This window comes from Artemia sp. Qi Xiang Cuo, chromosome 5 (assembly GCF_049724085.1).
Source record: "Artemia sp. Qi Xiang Cuo chromosome 5, ASM4972408v1, whole genome shotgun sequence".
Lineage (NCBI taxonomy): Eukaryota > Metazoa > Arthropoda > Branchiopoda > Anostraca > Artemiidae > Artemia > Artemia sp. Qi Xiang Cuo.
In genome coordinates, this window is record NC_142798.1 from 48,543,343 (window position 1) to 48,568,993 (window position 25,651).

Sequence of the window (25,651 nt, forward strand, 5' to 3'; positions counted from 1 at the left end):
TTGTTATTTTATGTTATTTTACAATATAAAGTTCCATCTATGGCTATGCACCTCACTCCTCCCCCCTCCTGGTCCCAGATATAGCCCAGAATATATACAAAACTAAAAAAAACAATGAAATTCTTGCTTTATAGCCTAAATGCCAAATGTTTCTGTAAATCAGATTATTACGTTTCTTTCCATTGTTATCAACATTTAAGAATCATTTTTCAATAATATTTATCCAGTTATGCCATTGAAAGAACATTCTGTTAACAGAATTGACAGAATGATTTTCTTGGGTCAATAATGTGTCAAACTGTTTTAAAAAAGAAAACATGATGCATCATGAGAAGCTAAACAACAAAGAAATATATTGCTTAGGACTGTATATTGACTAAGTTGTTCGATTGGGTTGATTATCAAACCCTGTGGAGAGTCTTATGGTTCTTGGGCATTTCTGAGAAGCTAGTCTGTCTAATAGTTGCCATGTACAGAGAGACAGCATGTTGTGTTAAAGCCTCTGATGGCAAAATGTGCTGCTTCAAAGTGATGACTGGCATCAAGCAAGGATGTATTATGTCACATTTTCTCTTCATTCTAATTGCAGACTACATCTTTAGACAGATAAATGGACATAAAATCGAAATTGCAAGAAAGCTTCTCTGGGATGTTGATTTGCCAGTGATGTTGGGCTTAACAAATCCAACAAGTAAAAACTTTGGGAAATTCTGAACAACCTTGCAAAGAAAGCTGAACAGTTTGGACTGCACATCAGTACTCAAAAGACATGCTGTGTCAATTAGCAGTTCACCCATTGAAATCCAACTAGGAGATAAAGACATTGGACAGGTGACAGACTTCAAGTATTTAGGTAGCAAATTAACTTCTTGTGTCGGCTCTGGAAAATAATTGGGAAACAGAATAGCCCTAGCCAATGTAGCATTCCAGAGACTTCTTACAGTCTGGAAATCCATGGTATTCTCACAGAAGCTGAAACTCAGACTGTTCCAGAGCAACATTTTGTCTGTCCTGAGTTACTCTATGCCTAAAGCTAACCACAAAACAGGAGAAACATCTTGCCATCTTAGAAAATAAATCTCTTTTTTCTTGATCCTAAGGATCAGCTGGAGAGACCATGTCAGTAATGACAACATCCATTCTTGGACATATCTTGAGAGCATGTCAGCAACAACGAGAAGGAACCCATCACCAAGGGAGACCAAAGAACACACTCTGTAGAACATACAAGCGTGAGAACATACATTCCTCCAGAAGAGTCTCATCTCAGAGTGGGGGGACATCTATGAAACAGCTCACTTGAGGAGTATTGGAGGCTGCTCGCTGATGCCCTGTGTGCCTCTGGAGGAACTAAGGTCTAAGATAAGGATATCTTGGACTGTCAAGGTGGGGGGGTATGCATTGTCACAAATGCAACCTTATGTTATAAAATAGCATAAAATAAGAGATCCAATTTTGCCAGTCCATTTATTTTATGGCGTTTCTTTAAGAGAGGCCACTCACATTCAGTGAATATGCAGTCCAATGGAATCTATGAGCATGTTTCAAGTCTCCCCATAAAACCCCTAAAACTGGATTTTTACAAACTTTTTAATGATAAATAGACATTGTACATTCTTTAAATAGATAAAGTTATAAATCGTTGTGTCTTGTATGATGTGATTTTTACCCCAGAATCACAAACAAATATTGCAAAATAAAATCAGTTGTTATCATCAATCTGACTAAAAATAGACAAGGTTGCATTATTAATGCCACCAGCTCCCCACCCTACAATGTACAATAGTCATCCTGTCAACCATTAAAATGTTGCTTTTTGCAAGCATTGAAGACAACTCCAGTTTTGGTCAAAGTTGCAATAAGTTTGCTCTGCTTCTTTCAAGTGTTTAAGCTACACATGAATAGCTTTCAGGGGATATAGTTTCTGACTGTATTTACTGTTATTCTAGGAGCTTCAAGATCTGGGAAGAGACCCACCTGCCCAATGCTCAGCTGGACCAGTAGGGGATGATTGTAAGTTTTTTTTTTTTCTAAAACTTGTATTGTTGTAAAATTCTCCTTTTGTTTTTTCCATTGATAGAGTTTCTGTTTTTTCATTGTCTTTTCCATTGAATTGTTAACCCATCAAAATTTAAAAAGGGTATGTCTTAAGAAGCATTTTCACTTTGTAAAAAATAACTATTAAACAAACCAGTGGTGACACAAATTGTCTCAAAATATGTCGAAATCTTTATTCTCTGTTTTCAGAGACCTGATCAACAGGCTAGTTTTACAATACAACATGTATACAAGCTAATGTTCTCTTAGTTAGCTCCTAGACATAAAATCAAATGCAGTATATGTTGTCATTTCTAATTCTACAGTGTGTACAATTGCCTCAGAACATATAAAACTTACTAATTGTTCCAAATGTATGAAATGGTGAAAGCAATTTGATTCTATTTCCATTACTGACTAATTACCAGCTAAACCCTTTTCTAATAATTGCCATCCTACGTCATTGTGTTGTATTATTATGTGTAGTTTCTGCATAATATCTTGCATGGAGACACGTTTTATACCCTGAAATGTATCAGAAACAAATTAAAAGCTAGACTAATTAGCTCAAGTATTTAGACTCTTTTCCCTGAAAGGAATAAATTTTATAATTTTTACTTACAAGCCCTCTTTGTGGTAGAGGAGAAATCACCAAACAATGAAGTTTCAAAGACAGTTTATGCCTAGGCTATAAAGTTAAATGGTATAAAATTTCTTAATTTGTTTCTCCTTGCTGTAGGTCCCCTCTTACCAAATTTTCAAGTGCATGGTTGTTCTTTAGTAGATAGGGTTGTTGGGGCTCAGAAGTGGTGAATGCCTCTGAAAATCCATCTGCTCAGCCTCCTTGGCTCCGAATTATTTTCCAAAGAAGGTTCAAGCAAATTGGAGCTTGGAGAAGAAAAATATACCACTGAAAATCATCATTCTCATATGTAATTGACCCAGTGTACTTGCCTCATAAATTTCAATTCAATAAATGAAATATATGCCTTCCTATCTCTTCTGGAAAGTTGGTAATTGAATGTGGACTTAGAGTCTGAGGGCGCACTTCGTGTCTCCAAACATGCAGATTCAAAAATCCTTCCATGCTTTTGTTCAAACAAAGTGCAGCTAGCCCACCTTTGTGCTAAAAATTGGTAGTGGAAAGGGAGGACAATATTGGAAGGCCTCTTGTTCACTTTGGCTCTCCATATATATAAATTCAAAATCTTCATGAAATTCCAGTTTTTGCAACATGTAAATATCTCTTTGATGAAGCTGGTGATGGAAGGGGTGGTGAATGATGGAAGGATTGAGGGCCAACTTCATGCCCCCATTAATATAAATTGAGAATCCTTTTATGACTCTGATTCAAACAAGGTCCAATATACCTGTCTTTGAGTAAGAAAACAAAGTTTTTTTTTTTTGGGGGGGGGGGTGGGGCTATTGGATGGGCCAAGGACCTATTCTGTGCTGTTTGTTGTACTATCTGGAAGTCCTTGGATGAGATCATTTCAAACAAGGTGCAGTATGCTTACCTTTTAACTAAAGGGTCGGCAGTGAGGTGTATGAAGGAAGAGAGTATGGTAAAGAGGTCAATGGCTCACTCTGGCCCTTTACTCATACAGATCGAAAATCGCTGTGTAATTCTGCTTCAAACAAGCTGTAATATGCCTACCTTTCTGCTAAAGTATTAGCAGTAAGATGGACACATGGGGGAGGGGGATAAGTGGTGGCAATCTCTCTAACTAGATTTTGAAAAATACCTATTTTTGTTGTTTCTTCTTAAAGGATCAACACCCCCTATATCTTGAAAAGCGTCTTTTTAAATTCATTTTAAAAATTAAAAGAAAAATCCTTGCCTCTTCCATGCATTTTTATTAATGAGCACAACTAGAGGAGTTGCTACTGTACCACTTTAGCTCTTCAATCATTGTAGTTGAAGCTGCTTGCCTGATTTGAGTTCCTGAAGGTAGGATATGCCTAACTGTTTGTTAGAATTTGGGCTGGTAGGCCTGGGATGACAAAGAGCCATGGACCCACTTTTTGACTCCAGCTTAATTTTACAGCAAATCAGGTATTTGCTCTTTTGATCAGAGCTATTATTCAATTTTTTTATCTGGTTTGTATCTCAGCAAAGAGTCTGTCAGCCCTTCTTAATTTTCACAACTGAAGAACCGATTCAATTTATAGGCTATTTGTCAGCTATCCAAGTAAGATTGAATAGCGGTAAAAAGGAAGTTTTTCTTGATTCTTTTTAATTTTCTTTTTATGGATAAACTTTCTGATGTCACCACTAAAAAGGAGCACAGGGAAACCCTCATTTTGTTAACATTGAGGGAAATATGACAGTTAAGGTGATTGATACGAAATATGACAGTGATTGATACAAGGTCCTCTACAAGCTATGCTTCTGGGGACCTCTAGCGCTTAAGTGTATTTATGTATTTATTGTAGTATTTAATGAATTGAGTTGAAGGAGGTTATGTTACCATTGCCCTACCTCAGCCCCAAGCACACAAAAAATCACCAATTTACCAGAGTTCTGGTTGCAGCAATAGTGATAACTGACAAAGCGATTATTGCTTGCATAAAATACATGAAAAAATATTTCCAAGATTTACTTCGCTATCTATGTGAATGGACTATCATTGCCAAAAAGATTGTAACAGAATGGCTATACATAGAATATTTTTCAAAGAAGAATGGGAATTCCTTAGAAAGTGCTGTTTATGCCCAAGTATCTGGAATTACATAAATATTAGTTAGTTTTTCGGACAAGTTTCCCCGGGGCTCTTAAAACACCTTGGACGGATTATTATTGTTATTATTAATAGCGGGCTTACAAAACGGAATCGATGCTCAGTCCACAAAATCCCATTGGTTCCAGACCCAAATAAGCATTAATACTCTCAGGACTACCGGGGCCCCTTGGGCGTGGTACCTTGAGATAGGACTTGCTTATCTCTTTTTGCTTAAGAGCCTTCCTTGGTAGTGCCAAGGTGTTGACCATTAATTTTTCCAATCCCAAGAACTACACCCGCCAGCTTCAGACTGGCTTGAACAGGCAACCATCACCTCAACCAGTAAAAGTGAGAAAATTTCTTTCTCTTACCTCAGATCGCTCCTTAATGGATATCCTCTTGCATCACTGTTGGCGCTTCATATGTCCTGGGGGATGGATCCCCCCACCCCGAGTATGATTTTGGCAGGTATTACTGATTTCAGTCCATATAATCTTGGCAGCTTATTCCTTTGAATACTCTGCCTCATAGTCAGACACTGGGCAGGACGGTCAGTGGCTACATGGTGCTAAGACTAGCAATAGTAAGTCCCTATTCGTGGTTTTTCTACAAGAAGATTGTCACCAATATCAGCCACCTTGGGGGGGGATATAAGTTCTCAACTACACCTGAACTTGTCCGTGATTGTGTCTTCATGCACATCAAAAATTTGTTTAGTATATTCGAAATCGTTCTTTTCTTTTGCATCTTCAGTTTTTTGGCTGATGCGAACTTTATCCTTTTGGTCAGAAATTCCTTTTGAGAAAAATTTTATTGACAAGTTCTTTATCATGTTTCATGGTAAAGTTTGACTTCAAGAACAAAATTATAGACACATGTATTGTATATTTGGGAAGAGCACACAAACATGGATCATCAAACTCAGTATATGTAGTAGTTTAATTTTCAACAATGTTGTCGAATTTTTTCTGGTGTTGGTTTTTACCTTACATATATAGGCAACTCATTGATGATTTTATTGGTGTTATGTTGTTTGTCCTTGGTATTTCTTAATCATTTGAAGTTTTTTCATTGAACTTTGGGTTTGTTTTAATGTTCTAATGGTCTTGCTAAAAAAAAAAAAAAAAAAAAAAAAAAAAAAAAAAAAAATTCTGGATGCCACTTTACCATTTTTGAAAAAGTTCAGTCTAATAGGTTTTGTTTTTTTCTATTGAGTTATTTTATAATGAAAGGACCATGCTAAATAAAAAATAAATCAATAAACTAACAATTTGGAAAAAAAATGCTAAAAAGAATATTTTCTATTTCACTGATCATTTTTTACGTCATTCCTTTCTTATCCGAAAGAAGAATATAATCAGCCAAGCTTCGTAATTGTAGGCAATCAGCAAAATAAAAAAGTGACCTCTCAGCAAGGCCATTTATCTTAGAAGACACTAACCATTTTTTTGGGATATTTCATTATTATTGTCAACGTTGGCACGAATTGGATTATAGTTGTTAGTTGTGATTCTACCTTATAGATTAAGTGGATGAACAGTTTCGAAGTGAATTGCCTTTGGAAATAGTGCCACTTTTCTGGCTGGGCATGCAGAGGATATGCAGTTACTGCCTCTATAAGGGAAGAGCATTAGAAATTGACTGTTAACGCGTAATTTAACATTCTAGAATGGGGGTAAATAGTTGTTTTCTGGAAAAACTTTCTTTGATACATTAAAAATTAGTTGAGCCAGGTGAATGAATCTTGCATGAATTAGCTGAAATGTCAAATCCTGAGAATCTCTGAAAGTTTCGATCACCTAGCTACCTCAACTACTTATCTTCAAAGTTTAGGGACATCTTGTCCCAAAATTTCTTGTTTATCTTATACATGTGTGATCCAAAAAACAGTGAGTGTCTTCTAATATTCTGTATTTTACAGTAAACTTAAAAAAAAGATTTCATCTTTGTATGGTTTCAGTATTCTCTCGTATATTCCCCTCCCCCTCTTGTGTCAGGGAGGTATTTGCTTTCGTTTTAGGATTTTGTGCTACTTCTTTCCTCAGCAGGGTAACATACAATTTGCTTTTCAACTGCTGCTCTGTTTTGCTTTTTGCATTTCTGTTAAATTAATAAGCTTGGCATATAGGCTAGTATCAAATTTAAAGTGACTCATGTCCTTCCTTCTTTTTTCAGTGTTTCATTGGCAGGCAACCATTATGGGTCCAGTAAGTTCTTCATTTTAACTTTTTCTTCTTGTAACTTCTAGACTAAACATCTTGTATATTTTAAACCGCAGTAATTAATGATTCTATGTGATGTAAAAAGTTAGTATATTCCAGTGTTCCAAATCAACTTGGGATCTCGAACAAATCAAAAGCTTTAGAAAGAATCTAGCGCCAATATTACGCCTTAGAGAGGAGTGTGATGCTGTAAATTTAGGCACATTGACCTCATTCAGAGAGATTGTGCTATAATCATGCGATTTTTCAGGGGGGGGGGGGTTGTCTCTTCAAAGTGCTTTTTTGGTCCAACTTGTCTTATGTAAGGGCTTCCTTTGAGCCAAACTTAGGTGGTTTTTTTTCTAAGCTAATTCATCTCTTCAAGGGAAACTTCGAATTCAAGGAAATGAAGCTGATTGGCCTAAAAAGTTCGATCTAGTTGTGGCTCCGCTTTAGACTTTAAGGGTCCTATTTTAACTTCTTTTTTATGGAGCATACTATTTTGTTCCTTATTTGGAATTGTGTCCGAATTTGAAGCTCCTTGTTAGCTTATTTAATAAATGTGCATAAAGCACAGATGTTTTTTTTTTAGAGCCTGGCGTGCACAAAATGTATGGTCGCATCTATACTGATTCACCAAAGTGGTCAATGTTTAAAATAGCCATAAATCAATAAATTTTAGATATTTTTTTTAAAACTAGTGATGTCCTAAGTTAAGGAAAAAATATTCTCTGGGCTTATTTGGTCTGTAAGCTGTAGTCTTCCTGTTCAGTCTACATCTGGAGGATAGATGGAGGGGGAGAAGGTAACGAAGAATTATCTGGCTTGTTTTTGGTGTGTTTTATTAGACTAAGGGACACAAGCTTTTGCCGTGAGCATAACAAGCCGCTAACCAAAGTTTCACGAAGTTATAAATTATTTACTCTTTCTTCATTAAATTGCATTGTGTATTTTTAAGTTAGAATGGTTTGTTTATTACTTTTAAACTCGCCTTGAAAACTTGTTTTGTGTTAGCTTTGCAAATTTGTCAGGTTTTTTTTTTTTTTTTTTTTTTTTTTTTTTTTTTTTTTTTGTACTTACCTCAGATATCGTATCATCTGATACCTAAGGTATCTTAGGTATCAGATGATACCTAAGATGATTATTTTACTTGCTGAAAAGTTTTTTCTGCGTTATTTTTGTTTAAAGTTAGCTTGGGGGGGGGGTATACAAGAAGTCAGGTAAACCAAAAATTAAAGGAGGTAAAGGCAAGATGCTAAATTTTTTGGGATAGGTTTTTGAGCTGCCGTCTTGAATTAAGTGTTTTTTTATCATCAAAAATCTGGAAAATCTAGTGACAGAGTCTATAGCATCAGACCTTCCTCGCCATGTTTTAATAAGCTGGAATTACTGCATCGGAATTTTTTTCTGCCTTCAAATTCATTATGCAAACCATGTTTCTTATTATCTTAGTTGTATTGTCAAAGGGTACTAAATTCACTTGCAGCCACGACCTATTGTCTTGACGTGATAGTAAGTCAAAAATATCCAAAACCTCCAGTTTGAAGTTGTTGTATACAAGCAAATTACAGTTACCTTCTTATAAATTTAGCTTCATTAATTTTACTAAAGGTTGTGGCAAAGTAGGCTTTTGGCCATTTTGTTGGACATTCCCTTGTTTTTCAAGGGTGGTTGTGCGTCTCTCAGTGTTTAGTTGTTTCACAACCTTTTTTTTTCTACGAATACAATTTACTTAGAGCCAGAATCTCTACTATAACTTGTGGTTTGTGAGTTTTTGATTAAGAATCTAAATGTACTTTAGTATATCTATTCCCTTTAATCATTACTTTATCAATTATTTTGAGGAGAATCTACCAAAGTTGAAGGGAGAAAAACAAATATAGTTAAAAGTTAAATGTACTTTAGTATATCTATTCCCTTTAATCATTACTTTATCAATTATTTTGAGGAGAATCTATCAAAGTTGAAGGGAGAAAAACAAATATAGTTCAAAGTTAAGAACATTTCCAATGTTTCATGCTTTTAGAATGCGAATGGATCGTTCACAATGGTCTGTGATATTTGCTCGTACCGAATCTGAGAAGGCACCGCTTTACTTATCCGAAAATAGGGACTCAACCTTTGAGCGTCACGGCGTCTAGAGAAACACTCCCTCTTGGGATTGGTGCCACTCTGTTTTTCAGAGGGGGAGTGACAGATGCTAGAATTACCATACCGTGGAAAGTGCCCTTTCCGTCAATCGTGCACATATCGTGATCTGCATTAATGGACAAAAAAAAACACACACAAAAAAAAAGATATCATGGTTATCACTTATTTTTTTGCCAAAAATAGCGAAATTTTGCTTTTTTTTTTTTACTATAAATGGATTTTTTCATTTTATTTGACGTTTATAGGAAAAACTAACGTCAGAAACGGTTTCAGCTCTTAATTCTGATACAGATAGACGTATCAACCACTCATTTCGTGACATTTCATTTTTTCATGAAAAATACATTTCTTCATGTACATTTTTCATGAAAAGTACATTTTTCATGAAAGCTAAGTTAACTGATAGCGTGTGTTTCAGTCGGTTCCATAATTTTAAAGTTAAATAAAAAAAAAAAACTAGTTTTTTTAACTGAAAGTAAGGAGTGACGTTAAAACTTAAAACGAACAGTAATTATATCGTATATGAAAGGGGCTGCCTTCTCCTCAACGCCTCGCTCTTTACGCTAAAGTTTTTTATTGTTGAAAAAATAGAGTTGTGGGAAAGTCAAACTTTAGCGTAAAGAGCGAGGCGTTGAGGAGGGGACAGCCTCTTTCGTATACAGAATAATTTCAGTTCGTTTTAAGTTTTAACGTCGTTCCTTACTTTCACTTAAAAAAATCTTGTTTTTTTTTTATTTAATTTTTGAACGTTTTTGAATAAATGAAGGTTTTGATTTTGGCTCACCGTACATGAATAATCAATACCAAATTTGCATATTAATTTTACTTTTATTTGGTTAAATGGCTTTCTCGAACGTTGTTTAATTTTATTTACGAACGTTTTTATTAGTAATAAATACACATAACTTACGTAACGAATTTCTATATTCATATGTTTTTAATACGTATATTAGGGGGTTCGCCCCCTAGTCAATAACTCGCTCTTTACGCTAAAGTTCGAATTTTGTTCTTATTATTTAAAAAGGACCCCTTAATCACAAAGGCCGTTAATTAGAATAAATAGCTCTTATGAAAGTACTAAAAAATCTTTGGCTTAAAGAACGAGGTATTGACTAGGGAGCGAACCCAATCATATATGTAGTATTTTCTGTTCGTTTATTTTGATGTTGCTCCTTACTTTCAGTTGAAAAACATATTTTTTTGCTGTTGTTTAATTTCTGATCTTTTTTTTAAATAATGCTGGAAAATCCGGCGCCCCCTTCATAGCAATGTCCCTTCCCACATGAAAGCTTCCTCCATGTAAAGATCCTCCCACATAACACCCGACCCCCCTCCCCCCCCCCACCACTACCAGAAAAAATTCCCCTGAAAACGTCTGTGTGCTTCCCGATAACCAATACTATATGTTAACATTGGGTAAAGTTCATAACTTTCAGCCCTCCCCCTGGGACTTTGGGGGATTAAATCATCCTAAAAGACATAGTTATCATATTTTCGACCATGCTGAACAAAATGGCTGTCACAAAATTTTGATCGGGTGACTTTGGGGAAAAAATGAGTGTGGGAGGGTGCCTAGGTGCCCTCCAATTTTTGGTCACTTAAAAAGGGCACTAGAAATTTTACTTTCCGTTCCAGTGAGCCCTCCCACGATATTCTAGGACAACTGGGTCGATACGATCACCCCTGGAGAAAAAAAACGAAAGGGGCTGCCTCCTCCTCAATGCCTCGCTCTTTACGCTAAAGTTTTTTATTGTTGAAAAAAATAGAGTTGTGGGAAAGTCAAACTTTAGCGTAAAGAGCGAGGCGTTAAGGAGGGGACAGCCTCTTTCGTATACAGAATAATTTCAGTTCGTTTTAAGTTTTAACGTCGTTCCTTACTTTCAGTTAAAAAAAACTTGTTTTTTTTTAATTTAATTTTTGAACATTTTTGAATTAACGGTGGTTTTGATTTGGCTCACCGTATATAAATGATCAACAACAAATTTTCATATTGATAGTAATTTTCTTTGGTTAAATGACTTTTTCGAACGTTGTTTAATTGTTTTTGCGAACGTTTTTATTAGTAATAAATACACATAACTTACGTAACGAATTTCTATATTCATATGTTTTTAATACGTATATTAGGGGGTTCGCCCCCTAGTCAATACCGCGCTCTTTACGCTAAAGTTCGAATTTTGTTCTTATTATTTAAAAATGACCCCTTAATCACAAAGGCCGTTTATTAGAATAAATAACTCTTATGAAAGTACTAAAAAATCTTAAAGAGCGAGGTATTGACTAGGGAGCGAACCCAATCATATACGTAGTATTTTCTGTTCGTTTGTTTTGATGTTGCTCCTTACTTTCAGTTGAAAAACATATTTTTTTGCTGTTGTTTAATTTCTGATCTTTTTTTTAAATAATGCTAGAAAATCCGGTGCCCCCTTCATAGCAATGTCCCTTCCCACATGAAAGCTTCCTCCGTGTAAAGACCCTCCCACATAACACCCGACCCATCCCCCCACTACCAGAAAAAATCCCCCTGAAAACGTCTGTATGCTTCCCAATAACCAATGCTATATGTTAACATTGGGTAAAGTTCATAACTTTCAGCCCTCCCCCCAGGGACTTTGGGGGATAAAATCATCCTAAAAGACATAGTTATCATAGTTTCGACCATGCTGAACAAAATGGCTGTCACAAAATTTTGATCGGGTGACTTTGGGGAAAAAATGAGTGTGGGAGGGTGCCTAGGTGCCCTCCAATTTTTGGTCACTTAAAAAGCGCACTAGAACTTTTACTTTCCGTTCCAGTGAGCCCTCCCACGATATTCTACGACAACTGGGTCGATACGATCACCCCTGCATAAAAAAAACGAAAAAAAAAAAAAAACAAATAAAACACACATCCGTGATCTTCTTCTGGCAAAAAATACAAAATTCCACATTTTTGCAAATAGGAGCTTGAAACCTCCACAGTAGGGTTCTCTGATACGCTGAATCTGATGGTGTGATTTTCATTAAAGTTCTATAATTTTTAGGGGGTGTTTCCCCCTTTTTTCGAAGATCAGCCAAATTTTCTCAGGCGCGTATCTTTTGATGGGTAGGACTATATTGATGAAACTTATATATATGAAATCAGCATTAAAATATGATTCTTTTGATGTATCTAATGGTATCAAAATCCCGTTTTTAGAGTTTTGGTTATTATTGAGCCGGGTCGCTCCTTACTTACAGTTCGTTACCACGAACTGTTTGATATTTTGTTTAAACTCCTTGTTAATTTTGAACTGATTAATCTTACAGTGTTGTGACTCTAAGATACTAATATCCTCTCTTTCTTTTCAGCCTGACAGTCCGTACCAGGGAGGTGTATTCTTTCTAGCCATTCACTTCCCCACGGATTACCCTTTTAAGCCACCTAAGGTAGCATAACTTTTTTTTCCTATTAGGTTCGGTCAAACTTGAACCACATCTAAGAATTTATTTTGTATACAAATAAGGCTTAGTTTCAGAGCCTACAAATGACTTATTTAAATGTTGATGTAGTTTATTGTTATATACAATTGCCCATACCTCAAAATTGTTATGTTAGAATTCAAAGAAACTCGTTCCTCTGATTTTGATTTTATAAATTTTACACTCTCAAATGATCTCTAGAATGTTAGCTAGCTCCCCTAACAGTTGTGTGGTTTTCTAAGTAAATTATTTATATTGACTGTTATAAACAAGAAAAAAATAGAGATTGGTCTAAAAACTTACTTCTGAGAACCATTTAGGTTAGTTATAAAGTGCCTTCATGTAATATTTTTATCCTTTGTGGCCTGAGCTTTAGCTGAGTTTTGTGATTCAGCTCGCCGAATGTATTAATTTTACTGTTCTACTATGTGATATACCATGCACATGGAGGATCTAGAAATAAAGTGGATCAAGCCCAACCAAAATAAAGTAGGTCTCAAGATATATGTCTGAAAAAGTAAGTAACAAAAACTTATCAACTCAGATTTGGTTATAATTGTGTAAAAACAGTTAGCAATTTTCAGGTTAGTTTTTTTTTTTAAGGCCATGGTGATATTTTAGTAAAACTTATAAAAAATAACCAAAATCAGGGGCTGGTGGGTTTGGCTCTCAGTTCATATGAAAGCAAAATCCAACGTTTTAATCTGTATCAACTATTGCTGGGATATCTCCTATCATGTTAGTTTCTATTATGTTGGGTTGTCAGCTCTCCGAACTAATAAAACGGACTTGATCCACTCTTTTTGTAGATCGTGAATTTAGTTGATGATGTTGTTTATGAAAATATTAGTAATAACTTGGTATGTTAATTGAAAAAATGGTTTCAAAAGTGGAAGATAAAAGACAGCTTACATTGGCGTCAAGCAGTATTTAGGTTATAATGATTACGCCACTTATTCCCTATTGGTATTCTATGGACAATTCTGCTTTTCTTAATCCATGTTTCCTCTACTATGTTTTGTTTGGGCACCTGGTTTCCCTTCATTATATAAACCCCTTCAGATTCTAATTTTTAATTGATCGTCTAATAATTGATTTAGCTAGCCTAGTAATTGATTGTCAGTTATTTATTTTCAGGGCTTGTATAGTTTCTTTTCTATTTGAAAACCTCATTTCGCCGCCATCTCAAATATTTGCCATGAATATGTTTTTGGTCAACTTTCAGCATATTTTTCTAAAAATATTTCTAACTATTTATAATTCAATGATTATCGAACATCATATAAATCTGATTTCTCATAAAATTAAAACCAATAGCACGATTAGGGTTCAGTCTGCGTCATAATGGACAAAAGTTTGAAATTTAATTCTAACTGCAATTATAAATTTTGTGGACAAGATTTATTTTTATATCTAGTTAGAAAGCATGTAGCAGATTTCCCTTAAGATAATTCCGCGAAATTATTCTTCGAAATATTTGTTTTGGTTTTGATTTGTCAAAAAGTAAATGCTCAGTATTTAATTTTTAGAATATCCTGAAAAATACACTACAAATTTAAACTACTGTTTAATTTTGTAGTGTTGTCACTTTTTTTCTTTATTGTGCTAGTAACGTCTATACATGTTGTTCTCAAATATGCCTTAAGGCATTTACGCTGTTTGTTTATAACTACACTATTTTGTTCGGGGAGTGAATGACCATTTGTCCATTTATCTGTCTGTCTATCAAGTGAGTAGTGTATTTTATCCTTCTCCAGAAATAGTAAGGACAAGTTATTTATAAGTCTACAACTTGAGTATCAGTTACGTCACTTTTTACATGCCATGGCACACACCTGTAAAGGGCATACGGTAATTTAAGTGCCGCCGTACTTTTATGTTTACATTCTTTTTTCTCGGCGAAGTTCTGTCACGCTTGAATGTCCTACTAAAAAGATTCTAACCTTAGTATTGTGCTAGTAAAATCAACTAAAAAGATTCCAAGTTATTTATTTCTTTTTTGTTTTCATTTTAATAAAAAAGTATTAAATTGTATGAACCTTTACAACAAAGTTTTTTATCTTCTTTGAACAACGTACTTTTAAGTGATTATGTTGTCTCTGACCATTTAGGTTGCTTTCACTACAAGAATCTACCATCCAAATATAAACAGCAATGGTAATATTTGCTTAGACATTCTACGTTCGCAGTGGTCTCCAGCCCTTACGATTTCTAAAGGTACTCTCTTTCTCTCTCTCTCTCTCTCTCTCTCTCTCTCTCTCTCTCTCTCTCTCTCTCTCTCTCTCTCTCTCTCTCTCTCTCTCTCTCTCTCTCTCTCTCTCTCTCTCTCTTTGACTCCTCCCTTTTGGTCGTCGCCCCTCAGGCACGTGTTAAGACCGGTTTTGGTAGCTATTGTGGGTTTCAATTACAAAGGGGCTAAAAAGCTGTTAGTCATTTTCTATTACCCTCTAAAATATACAAATGAACATGCAAACGATAATGAACCGATTTAAATTGATTTAGAACATTTTAGTATGAGTCTACATCACAGTTTATAGAATTATCCAGTAAGTTTATCGCAGATCATTTCTGGTCTTGATTCTCGGTGCGAAATAAAAGCTCCTCCCACTTATTTCTGCATTAGCGGGTTAGTGTGTTTTCGTCAATCAATGAGAAATGGTTACAAAGTGCATTATTCGTAATAGGAGGTTTCCATTTATTTCTATTCTAACTCTAGGTTTCGTGTCCTAGAGAAATCTGAATTGTCTACCAGTGAAAAGATCGAATGCTGCTTATGTTTATATCTGCAAAAACGTTCTCTGGAGCACTCGCACCTAGGTCTGGGTTTTTATAATGGGTGAGATAGGGAATGATTATACTGCTAATTCTATAAACTGTGGTCTACATAAAGCCAAGCCGCAATTTTTCTTTTCTAACAAAAGAAGTTTAAAGTCGTTTCTATTCCACCAGTTCTCATTAATAGATTCTGTTTATAGATTAGAGTATATTTATACACTCAAATACATGGTTGCGAGGACAAGCAGATGTAAGATAAAAAAAATTACAATATCCCTATCGTAATTATATATACACTAGGAAAAATTGCTGTCAAAAGTGATTCACTAAAATTGAATCTATTTTATTTGTCTTATTATCTTATTGCTTTATTTTTCTATTTGTTAATTTTATATTAATATTATAATTTTATTTATTTATTAATTTATCTTATTTATTTTATTTGCATTGAGCGTGTGATTTGTTGCTTTTTAAATAATTCAGTTTGTGCAAAAGTTGATGTCAAATGCCCCATCTAATTCAGTCCCTAGTCTTCTCATTAAATACGTCGAAAATAAGAGAAACGCCTTTGAATGTAAACACAGTAAAAAAAAAATATGAGTACTAATAATAAAAATTGGTACGCTTGACAAGAAAAAAAGTAGATAGGTAAGCCACCATGTCAAAAAGATTAAAAAACGATGAAGACTAGTAGAATTTATTAAGGAATCAAACGATTTAAATAACAAGGAGGAGGGAAACCATTGGGATTGTTTCCTTATTTATTTTGGTAATTTAGAGACAAAAGCTTTTAGTGAATTCAGTAAAAAAAGACTACGCGAATATGATGTTCATATTTGTAACTTATTACAAAAAAAAAACTTTCCATAACGAGTTGTTAGAAGGGGATGGGGGGAAGAAAAAAAGAAGGGGTAACACTTGCTTATATAACATATCACTTATGCAAGGGTAACGGTTCTTCTATATCCTTTTTGAATCGGAGTAAAAATCGTTGTTTGTTTAATTAGAGGAAAGGAGGTGAGATCTAAGAGAAAAAATTGACTGCTGAAAGTGAAATTCCACTGTGGTAAATGGAGGGTACTATTGGCGAAGCTTAAGGAAACGTTGTCCTCCTGTCCTTGAGATTGATCAAGTTGACTCTTTGAAGAAGGAAGGTATAAGGGACTTCAGCCTTACTAAACATAATTCTTAAATACCTTTTTTACTGCTTCTATTCTGTTCGAAAATTCCCTGGAGATGCCAGGGTGCCAAACAGGCCAGCCACATTCATGATGTTCTGATTCAGTGTACAAATGAGAGTAAAATTCTCAAACTGTGTCATTTAGGGCAATTGAATTTTTTAAGGGGATTCAAGGAGGGGAAATGTGGCATTTGAACACTTTAAAATACCATTTACATGGTAATCCCATTTTAAGTCCCCTGAGATGGTAACGCCCAGTCGAAATTGTTCAATAATATAGTTGGATCATGTTTAAAAAAAAATTTTGCGAATAGGGTTCGGTATGCTATGAAGAATATTCATAAAGTTAATCGCTCTTTATGAAATTTTCTGCCAGGAAAGCGCTATCTAGTGGGCTGTCTTCTTTCTTATTAATCAGACATTTTAAAAGATTGATGGGCATTTATAATGCAATATTTTCATAAAGTTATCATCATCAACAATTGAAGACCTTCAAGAGGCGGGAAAACAGCCTCAGCTTTCTGTTGAAGTTGTGAGAGTCGTGAAGTTGTGTGTGTTGAAGTTCTGTTGAAGAGAGTTTGGCTCTCTGTTTGATATCTGTTACTTTGTTCCTTAAAGTATATTAAATAAAAAAGATATGCTTAAATAGCAAGCTTTTATATTCTTTTGTTATTTATAAACGCAATGACGATGGGTGGATAAACCTTTTTTTTTTCTGATCTTAAATAGAGGCAAGCCAAGTATTCCCTAACATAAAGACACTTTATCAGTGGGCAACATGGAATCCAAATTCCCAAACGATATCTGACTCCTATGAGAAGTTAACTTCATTGATAATGGATAACAAGTGAAATTATTTGTATGAAAAGTTAAGTTCCCGTAGTTGGAATGTGAGTCGCGCAAAAAAAGCTGCAAATTATCCGAGTTTCCCCAGCAAACTCTGCTTCAACAGCCTAAATGATCTAATGATAGACCGAGTTTTACGTCTTCATTTCAATGATACTTTGTAGCTGGGTTAAAGGAGAAGTTTCAATATTGCTTAGCTTAAGCACTGAAAATATAGATTATGACTTGATTCCAACCGACTCAGACTACATAAATGCAACTGATGCTGTAAATGTTATCTTCTAATCTTTATTTGTTTTTTATTGTCTCTTGTAGTTTTGTTGTCTATTTGTTCTCTACTCTGCGATCCGAATCCAGATGACCCGTTGGTGCCGGAAATAGCTAGAATTTACAAAACTGATCGTGAGAGGTACAATGAACTGGCCAGAGAATGGACTAGAAAATATGCAATGTGATCAGCCTGTCTCCTTTTGTCCTCACCTAATCTTTTCTTATTCAAAGAACTAACTAATAATTCTTGTTTTCTGCATCTACTTTTAATTTCTTATCCTGTTTACGAGAGAATATGTTCTGTATTTTTTTTCGTTTCTTTGCATAATTGAAACAAGGTTAGGTAAGTGGGGTGACGTTTTAGTTCTGTTTTAGTTTCTGTTAGTGGTAAAGACCTGTAATTCCCTTTTTCAGTTGTAAATAAGGAAACGGCGGTAGAAACACATTTCTTCACATACAGCATATTGTGTTTAGAAATGCGTAGCAACGTTTCTTTGTATACTTAATCTGTTTTGTATGAATGATGGGAAGCCAATTGATTTTTTTTTTTCAAGATAGAGGTTCTTTTCTGAAAGGATCTTCATTTATTCCCCTTATTTTAAAGCTTAGTATTTTCTCGAAGTTAAAGTACCATTTTTTTGTAATTAAATAATAAAATCATTGGTTATTCGTTTTCTTTGAAATTATCAGCATATATGCATATATACTATCTTATTTTATATAATTCGTAAGTGTCTAACGCGCAGCCAATCTCTAATCTGAAAACAATCCCGTGATGCTGTGATGTCCGAAATGTTTTTTTTTACAATGAGAGAGTTCGGTTCTGATAGTGACAAGAGATTTTTTTTCTTGTCAATTTCTTGTCAGCTTTTTGCCTTCTCTTTTCTTCTGGCTCTTCTATTGCCCTTTTTGGGTCATCCTATTTCCATCGAGTATTTTTTTACAACATTATAATATAACGTTATTTTGACCATGTTAGTGCACAGAATTCTACCTGTAGCAAAATGTAGATACTTATTGCGCATATATTGACCTAGCTTTCTTTTTCCCTTTAAACAAAATATCATTTTCCCTCATTAGAATAAGCTAAATTTTTTAGAATTTTTTTTGGCATTACCATTTTTTCATGGTCACATTTCCAGCTTGTAAAAATCTGTTATTAGCCTGTTTATATGATTTTGAGTTGCCAGAATTGGTGCCAGAAGCATACTGAAATGATTTTAGCAGCGTCTGATTCATAGGTGGGGGAAGAGAGGAATGGAGTTCGTCCGGAATGATGCAGACCTTGTCTGCTGACCACGTGCCTCTGGATATGGGGTCATCCCCTAATTAAACACTCCGATCAGGGTGGCTGCAACCTCATGTGGCGGGTGGAGCTCACCCCGGGAATCTCAGTACCTTGGTTAAACCTACCTCTAATCAGATTCCAGGCCTAGGGTCGGTTGGGCTAGCGACCCTCCACCTGAAAATCAAGTGCTACGCAAAGTGACTACATAGCCTCGGATCCGGACCCCCTTTTAAGATCTCGACCATTCTGAGTCAACGGAAATGCTGACGATGTCAGAAAGACTGACAGAATAAAATTTCTCGACCAAAGGGGGCTTCGAATAGCCACCTGGAATGTTTTGACCATGAATGCACCTGCATCAAAGAACCTACTTTCTCAAGAACTTCGTCAGAATAAAGTGGCAATTGCAGGTCTCACAGAAACCCGTATTACTGGAAGTGGAGAAGAGCGAATAGGCGATAATCACTCGTTAGTCTGGTCTGGAGGGAGCATGAGAAGAAATGGTGTTGGTCTCGCGCTAAACGGCCCTGCAAGAAAGGCCTTACTCTTGCACGAAGCTGTATCGGACAGAATAATGAAGGCCCGCTTTGGGCACAAGCATGGCAAGATGACAATTTTCGTACGATATGCTCCGACCAACGAATCCGACGACGTAACCAAGGAAGAGTTCTACTCTGCTCTGTCTAGATGTCTGTCAACAGTGTCTCCCCACGATGTCACTGTTCTTCTCGGTGACTTCAATGCTACAGTGCGAGATGATATGGGTGTTTGGCGTGGTACAATTGGACCTGTATCCCCCGACCCACTGAACGACAACGGCCTTCGCCTGCTCGAACTGTGCCGATCCCATGAACTTGTGATCGCAAACACCTACTTTCAACGTAAGACTATCCACCAGTAAACGTGGTATAGTAACGACGGTCACACAAAGAAGATGATTGACTATGTCATTATTTCTAAACGTTGGAGATCATCGCTGAAGAACTGCAGAACTTACAGATCAGCAGAGCTCGGAAATGCAGATCAAAGGCTTGTGTGTGCTGATGTCCAGCTTCGCCTCCATGCACAGCGATCGGAAAGAAAACCAGTAGCAGCGGATATTGGGAAACTAAAAGAGCCAGATACTCGCCAGAAGTATAGTGTTGATATATAAAATTGTTTTGATCTCTTTGGCACACTCAAAAGCAGCAAAGATGCCTGGAAGTATTTTAAATCGAAGACCAGTAAAGCAATACAGCTGGTGCTTGGTAAGCGAAGTTTCCTGAAGAAATCATGGCTAACTGACGAAAAACTGCATGTCATTGGGCAAAGGCGGAGGGCAAGACTTCTTGGGGACATGGCCACCTATCGAAGGCTCAATGGAGTGCGGAACAGACTTATTCACCGAGACCGAACTCAGTTTGTTGCAAGGAAAGCCGATGAAATCGAACTAGCAGCAAAAAAAAAAAGACATGGGTAGCCTGTTTAAGCAACTCCGTGATCTCACAGAAAATAAAACACCAGCATTGAGACCCGTCCTACCCAGGGATAGGGCACTTTCTTCTGATATGGCTTCTTGTCTTGAGTGTTTGAAGGACCACCTCTTCTCAATCCTGAGCAAAAGTAGCCAGTCTAGGCATCCTGCTAATAGTCCCAGCAAAACTAGCAGTCTAAAAGCCAAGCCAAAAGCTCCTCCTGACGAGCTTTACAGCCCCTCAGAAATTGAAAATGAAGTGAAAAGGCTCAAGAACAATAAAGCTACCGGTATCGGTGGCCTGAGTTCGGAGCTGCTAATATATGCAGGTCCTGTTATGCTCCCGTTTCTTCACACCCTGTTCTCTACAATCTGGCAAACCGAGATAATTCCCGAAGATTGGTGGAAGGGTGTCATTATCCCTTTGTGGAAGAGGAAAGGCTCTAGAAGCGACTGCTCGAACTACCGTGGAATAACCCTACTGTCTGTCCCGAGAAAACTTTTCTCAATGGTCCTGCTAGATCGATGTCGAAATATCATTCGTAAAATCCAGCGACCGGAGCAAACTGGTTTCATCTTGGACTGTTCAACCATCGAGCAAATTTTTATGATCCAACAAATCATTTAAAAAGCCACGGAGTTCCGCCAAAAAGCTTTTATTACCTTTGTCAACGTCCGTGCTGTGTTCGACTCAGTGGACCGAGAAGCTCTTTGGCGGACTCTAGAATCGACAGGCCTCCCTGAGAAATACTGCAGACTATTCAAAGCTTTACAGCATGGGACAGAGAGCTGTGTTCAAGGGAACGGCCGGTGCAGCCCGTTCTTCCAAATCACGACAGGAGTGCGCCAAGGATGTGCAGTGGCCCAAGAGCTCTTCAATGTCATCATAGACTACATTTTGACAAGGACTACCTCACGTCTCAGCTTTGGACTCAAGTTTGGAGATCGTGTCATTACAGATGCTGATTTTGCCGATGACTTGGCCATTCTGGCGGACTCCATGGAGCAGTTGCTGGAAGCGCTTCGAATCCTACGAGAAGAGGCTGCGAAAGTAGGACTGCAGATAAACTGGACTAAAACGAAAATTATGGCCAAAGACCCATTCTCCCCTGCTGCCAATCCTTCAGTTAGCTTGGATAGCACCACTAGTATTGAAGTTGTCCAAAGGTTCACCTACCTGGGCTCTATAATTTCTTCAGATGGCTCGCTTCTTTCTGAACTACAAGCGAGAATATCCAAAGCGTCTTCTGCCATGGGCAGACTGAACCGTCACCTCTGGCGAAAACCGAACATCAGTCGTACAACGAAGCTGCGGATTTTCAACGCCCTCGTCGGCTCTGTGATGCTCTATGGAGCTGAAACGTGGCAAGCTTCAGGCGCAACCCTCAAGGCAATTGATGTCTTTCAGTCGAAGAGCCTGAGGAGGATCGAAGGTCTACGATGGCTCGACTTCGTCAGCAATGAGAAGCTGCTGCAGCTCACCAAGCAATCTTGGTTTTCGACCCAAGCAGCCGAGCGAACATTACGATGGTTCGGACACCTACTTCGAATGCCTCCACACATACCTGCGAAAACGATCCACGACTTCGACCCTGTCAAAGCCGGTTGGAAGCGACCTCGCGGCCGACCGAAAAAACGATGGTCTGACAGCCTGTCCGAGTTCCTGACGATGACAAATATCAGGTTGAGCGATGTGCAAACGCTTGCCATGGACCGAAGTGGATGGAGGAGGCAGACGTCACTCTTTACGCCGAGCAGCGCCCGGCAGGAGACATAAGTCAAGTAAGTAAGTCAAGGAAGAGAGGGGTTTTCTGGGCAGGCTCAGGAGGACATAAAATCTCTCTTAAGAGGATTAAGCCGAAGGATTTTTTTAGATTGTTAGATTTTTTTTCTTATTGTCTGATTAGAAGACAATAAGTTGTACATTAGTCTTTAAATGTGTTAATTATGGCACCACTGAATTGGGGAACTGACTGAGATTTTCCGTCGACATATTTCACAAAAAAATGGGTCTACATACTTGAGTCTTTCTTCAAATAAAGAAAAAATGAAGTTTATCACTACCAGAAAAAGCAACGCTGCTAGTTAGCTGCCCTGTGGAGCGCCATATATAAGATCAGCCCATTTTGAGTCATAATCTCCCGGGAAAAAGGCTATAGATATGCTGGTATCCGTCTTGAAAAACTTAATCAGTCCTGTAGAGGTGCAGTGGGTTTGATCTCAATTTCGTAATGCGGGACCCAGAGTTAGAACTCAGCTGCAGCAAAACACTGCGGGGCTCGAAATTTGATTCCGGTGATGAGATTTTATGAAAGTGTTTCCATACTAATTTAAACAAGAAGAAAAATTAACCACTAATAGATTAATGTATTTGTGTGTACCCATTTTGTTTAATTCGTCACTGCAGTGGAGTGACAAGTAAGTTCAAAACACTATATGGTAGTCGACTAAGAGAAGAACGACAATCGCACTTCCTTGGTCATGCCACTTGACAATGAGATGGGACGAGCCTGCCAAGTGGGCAGTGGTGCTGCTACCTTTCAGACGTCCCTGCTGATACAGGTCGTGAGAAGTAGAGACCTGTGACGAGCTCAATGTCAATCTGTCCCCCACCATGGAAGGGATTGTATTTGTTGAAATAGGTCAGAGTTTGTTTGTGGGATCCTTCACTTTTGGAATGATACGAACGTAGGCTGTCTTCCAAACACTAGAGAACACTTGCTAGGTAAGATGTCCTTGTAGCCAATCATTTATGTTCTGCCCATGGTAAAGCTAAATCTTGTTTTTTTTTTCAACGAGATTTGGAATCTAGTAGTAAAAAGGTATTTTCTTTATCTCATTGAACTTATGCAGCATGAAGTCCCAGTTTTTAATTGTTTTATTCGTGTTATCTGTGCTCAAAATGGTTAACACACTATCAGTCTTTGACTTTGACGAAAGGTCATCATAAGCTGAGACGAACTGTTAATCAACAACGAGTTAAGAGCTTCCAGTAGAAGCAGTGCAGAGGTTTCCGAAATATAATAAAGGTCCCTTTTGCATGAACATCACTAGTAATGTAATGAAATAGGCTACTAAAATTGAGGCTTCCAAAAGGATTTAATTCAATGCCAACAGACACAGTTATTTTCAATGGAAGGGGGACAGGAGACATGCTTTTGAAGATTTGCTAGGAGGGGGACATTTGAAAAACATATCCTTCGCAAAAAAAATTTATGTTTCTTCTGGGCAGTACAAAATTTGACATTTTTAATTGTTTTAATCGCCCAAGGAAGCTAGGCAAATGCCCAGTGTTCGCTTTGTGTTAGGCTTGTGGCCTAATACTTGCTCATTTTTGACACTGAATAAGTTTTAAAAGAAGAAAAGTGTTTTTTGTTTTTTTGTTCTTTTTTTTACAGTAACCTTTATCAAAGGCAGCGCTATAGCGTTGCCTATAGTAAAGAGCCACAAGGCTTCTATGTTTTAATTTTTATTTACTTATCTTTTCCAGAAGCTTTTCATATGGAAGGGGTGGTCGTATAGATCCCTTTTTAAGAGTCGAAAAGGATCAGCCCACGCCCTTTTTTCTCAAATCCTTCTGATCAAAATTTCGGTATAGTGATTTGTTCAAAAATAGTCCGAAGGTCAGATAATCATGGTTTCAGATGTGATAACTCCCTCCCAGCCCTTGGGGCAAGGGCTGTAAATTGTGCAGCTTGACCATTGTTAACCGATAAGTTATTTATGGAAGGGGTGATCGTATAAGCTTTGGAGGGGGATCATTCTATTGGAAATCAGAAGTTCTAGTGCTCTTGTTAAAAGTCAAAAAGGATCGAAAGGCAACCAGTCCCCCCCCCACGCCATTTTTCCTCAAATGCATCAAATCAAAATTTTGATACATCCATTTTGTTCGAAATAGTTCAAAGGTCAAATAACTATGCCGCTGAGGTTGACGTACCTCTCCTCCCGGCCTCCGGGACAAGTGATGTAAGTTAAGGGTTCTGACCATTTTTATAAGGATTTTTATTGAAAATAGGTCATGTTTAATGTGCTTGCTGGTTGTGAAAAGGGTATCTATCTTGTTCAAAATAGCCGAAAAGTCAAATAACTATACCTCCAGAGATGACTTAACCCACACAGCTCCTGGGGCAAAGGTTGTAAGTTATGTAAGTTACCCATTGTTTATGTACAAGGTCAGTTATCATAGGCAGCGCAAAGAACGATACGTGAAAAGAATGATGTTGGCACAATGTGTTTTTTTTTCTCCATACCCGGGCACTTCGTATCGAAGGAGTTGTCGTAGAAACTTCAAACAGGGCTCATTCGATTGGAAATTGGAGTGGCTAGTGCCCTTTTTAATAGTCGAAAGTGATTGGAGGGCAACTAGCCCCCCCCCCCACAGGCCTATCATTCCCCCAAACATATCCAATCAAAATTTTGAGATAGCCATATTGTTCAGCGTAGTCGATTTCCATATAGAAAATATGTTTTTGAGTAGGACACTCCCCCATAACCCTCGGGACAAAGGTTTTAAGTTATGACCTGAGGACATATAAGAACGATGTTGGCACAATGTACTATTTATTATTTTTTTCTTTTAGAGCAGGGCACTTCATATGGAAGGGGTCGTCGTATAAACTTCAAAAGGGACTCATTCAATTGGAAATTGAGAGTTCTAGTGCCCTTTTTAATAGTCGGAAAGTGATTGGAGGGCAACTGCCCCCCCCCCTTACGCCCGTCATTCCCCCAAACCAATCCAATCAAAATTTTGAAATGGCCATTTTGTTCAGCGTAGTTTATTTCCAGATAGAAAATATGTTTTTGAGGATGACACTCCCCCACAACCCTCAGGGCAAGGGTTTTACGTTATGGCCTGGGGGTATATAAGGTTTTATAGAAGGCGTTGTCGTAGAAACTTCAAAACAGGCTCATTCAATTGGAAATTCAAAGGGCTAGTCCCCTTTTTAATAATCGAAAGTGATTGGAGGGCAACTAGCCCCCCCCCCTACGCCCATCATTCCCCCAAACACATCCAATCAAAATTTTGAGATAGCCTTTTTGTTCAGCGTAGTTGAATTCCAGATAGAAAATATGTTTTTGAGGAGGACACTCCCCCACAACCCTCAGAGCAAGGGTTTTAAGTTATGCCCTGGGGTATAATAAGGTTTTTATAGAAAGAGCTGTCGTAGAAACTTCAAAAAAGGCTCATTCGATTGGAAATTCAAAGGGCTACTGCCCTTTTTAATAGTCGAAAGTGATTGGTGGGCAACTAGCTTCCAGCGCCCTCGCCCATCATCTCCCCACACAC

The 25,651-nt window shown here is 37.3% G+C and overlaps 1 protein-coding gene across 1 annotated transcript in view; it reads left to right on the top strand.

The window, feature by feature from the left end:
* The window catches only part of eff (ubiquitin-conjugating enzyme E2 eff), a 35,097-nt gene extending 16,802 nt beyond the window's left edge, over positions 1-18,295 (top strand). Inside the window, exons 2-6 of the mRNA XM_089089662.1 lie at positions 1,950-2,013; positions 6,936-6,967; positions 12,442-12,519; positions 14,664-14,769; positions 17,669-18,295. Of these exons, the coding sequence (XP_088945788.1) occupies positions 1,950-2,013; positions 6,936-6,967; positions 12,442-12,519; positions 14,664-14,769; positions 17,669-17,808 (420 nt within the window). The 3' untranslated portion in view covers positions 17,809-18,295. The remainder of the gene's footprint in view (positions 1-1,949; positions 2,014-6,935; positions 6,968-12,441; positions 12,520-14,663; positions 14,770-17,668) is intronic.
* Positions 18,296-25,651: the final 7,356 nt, after the last annotated feature.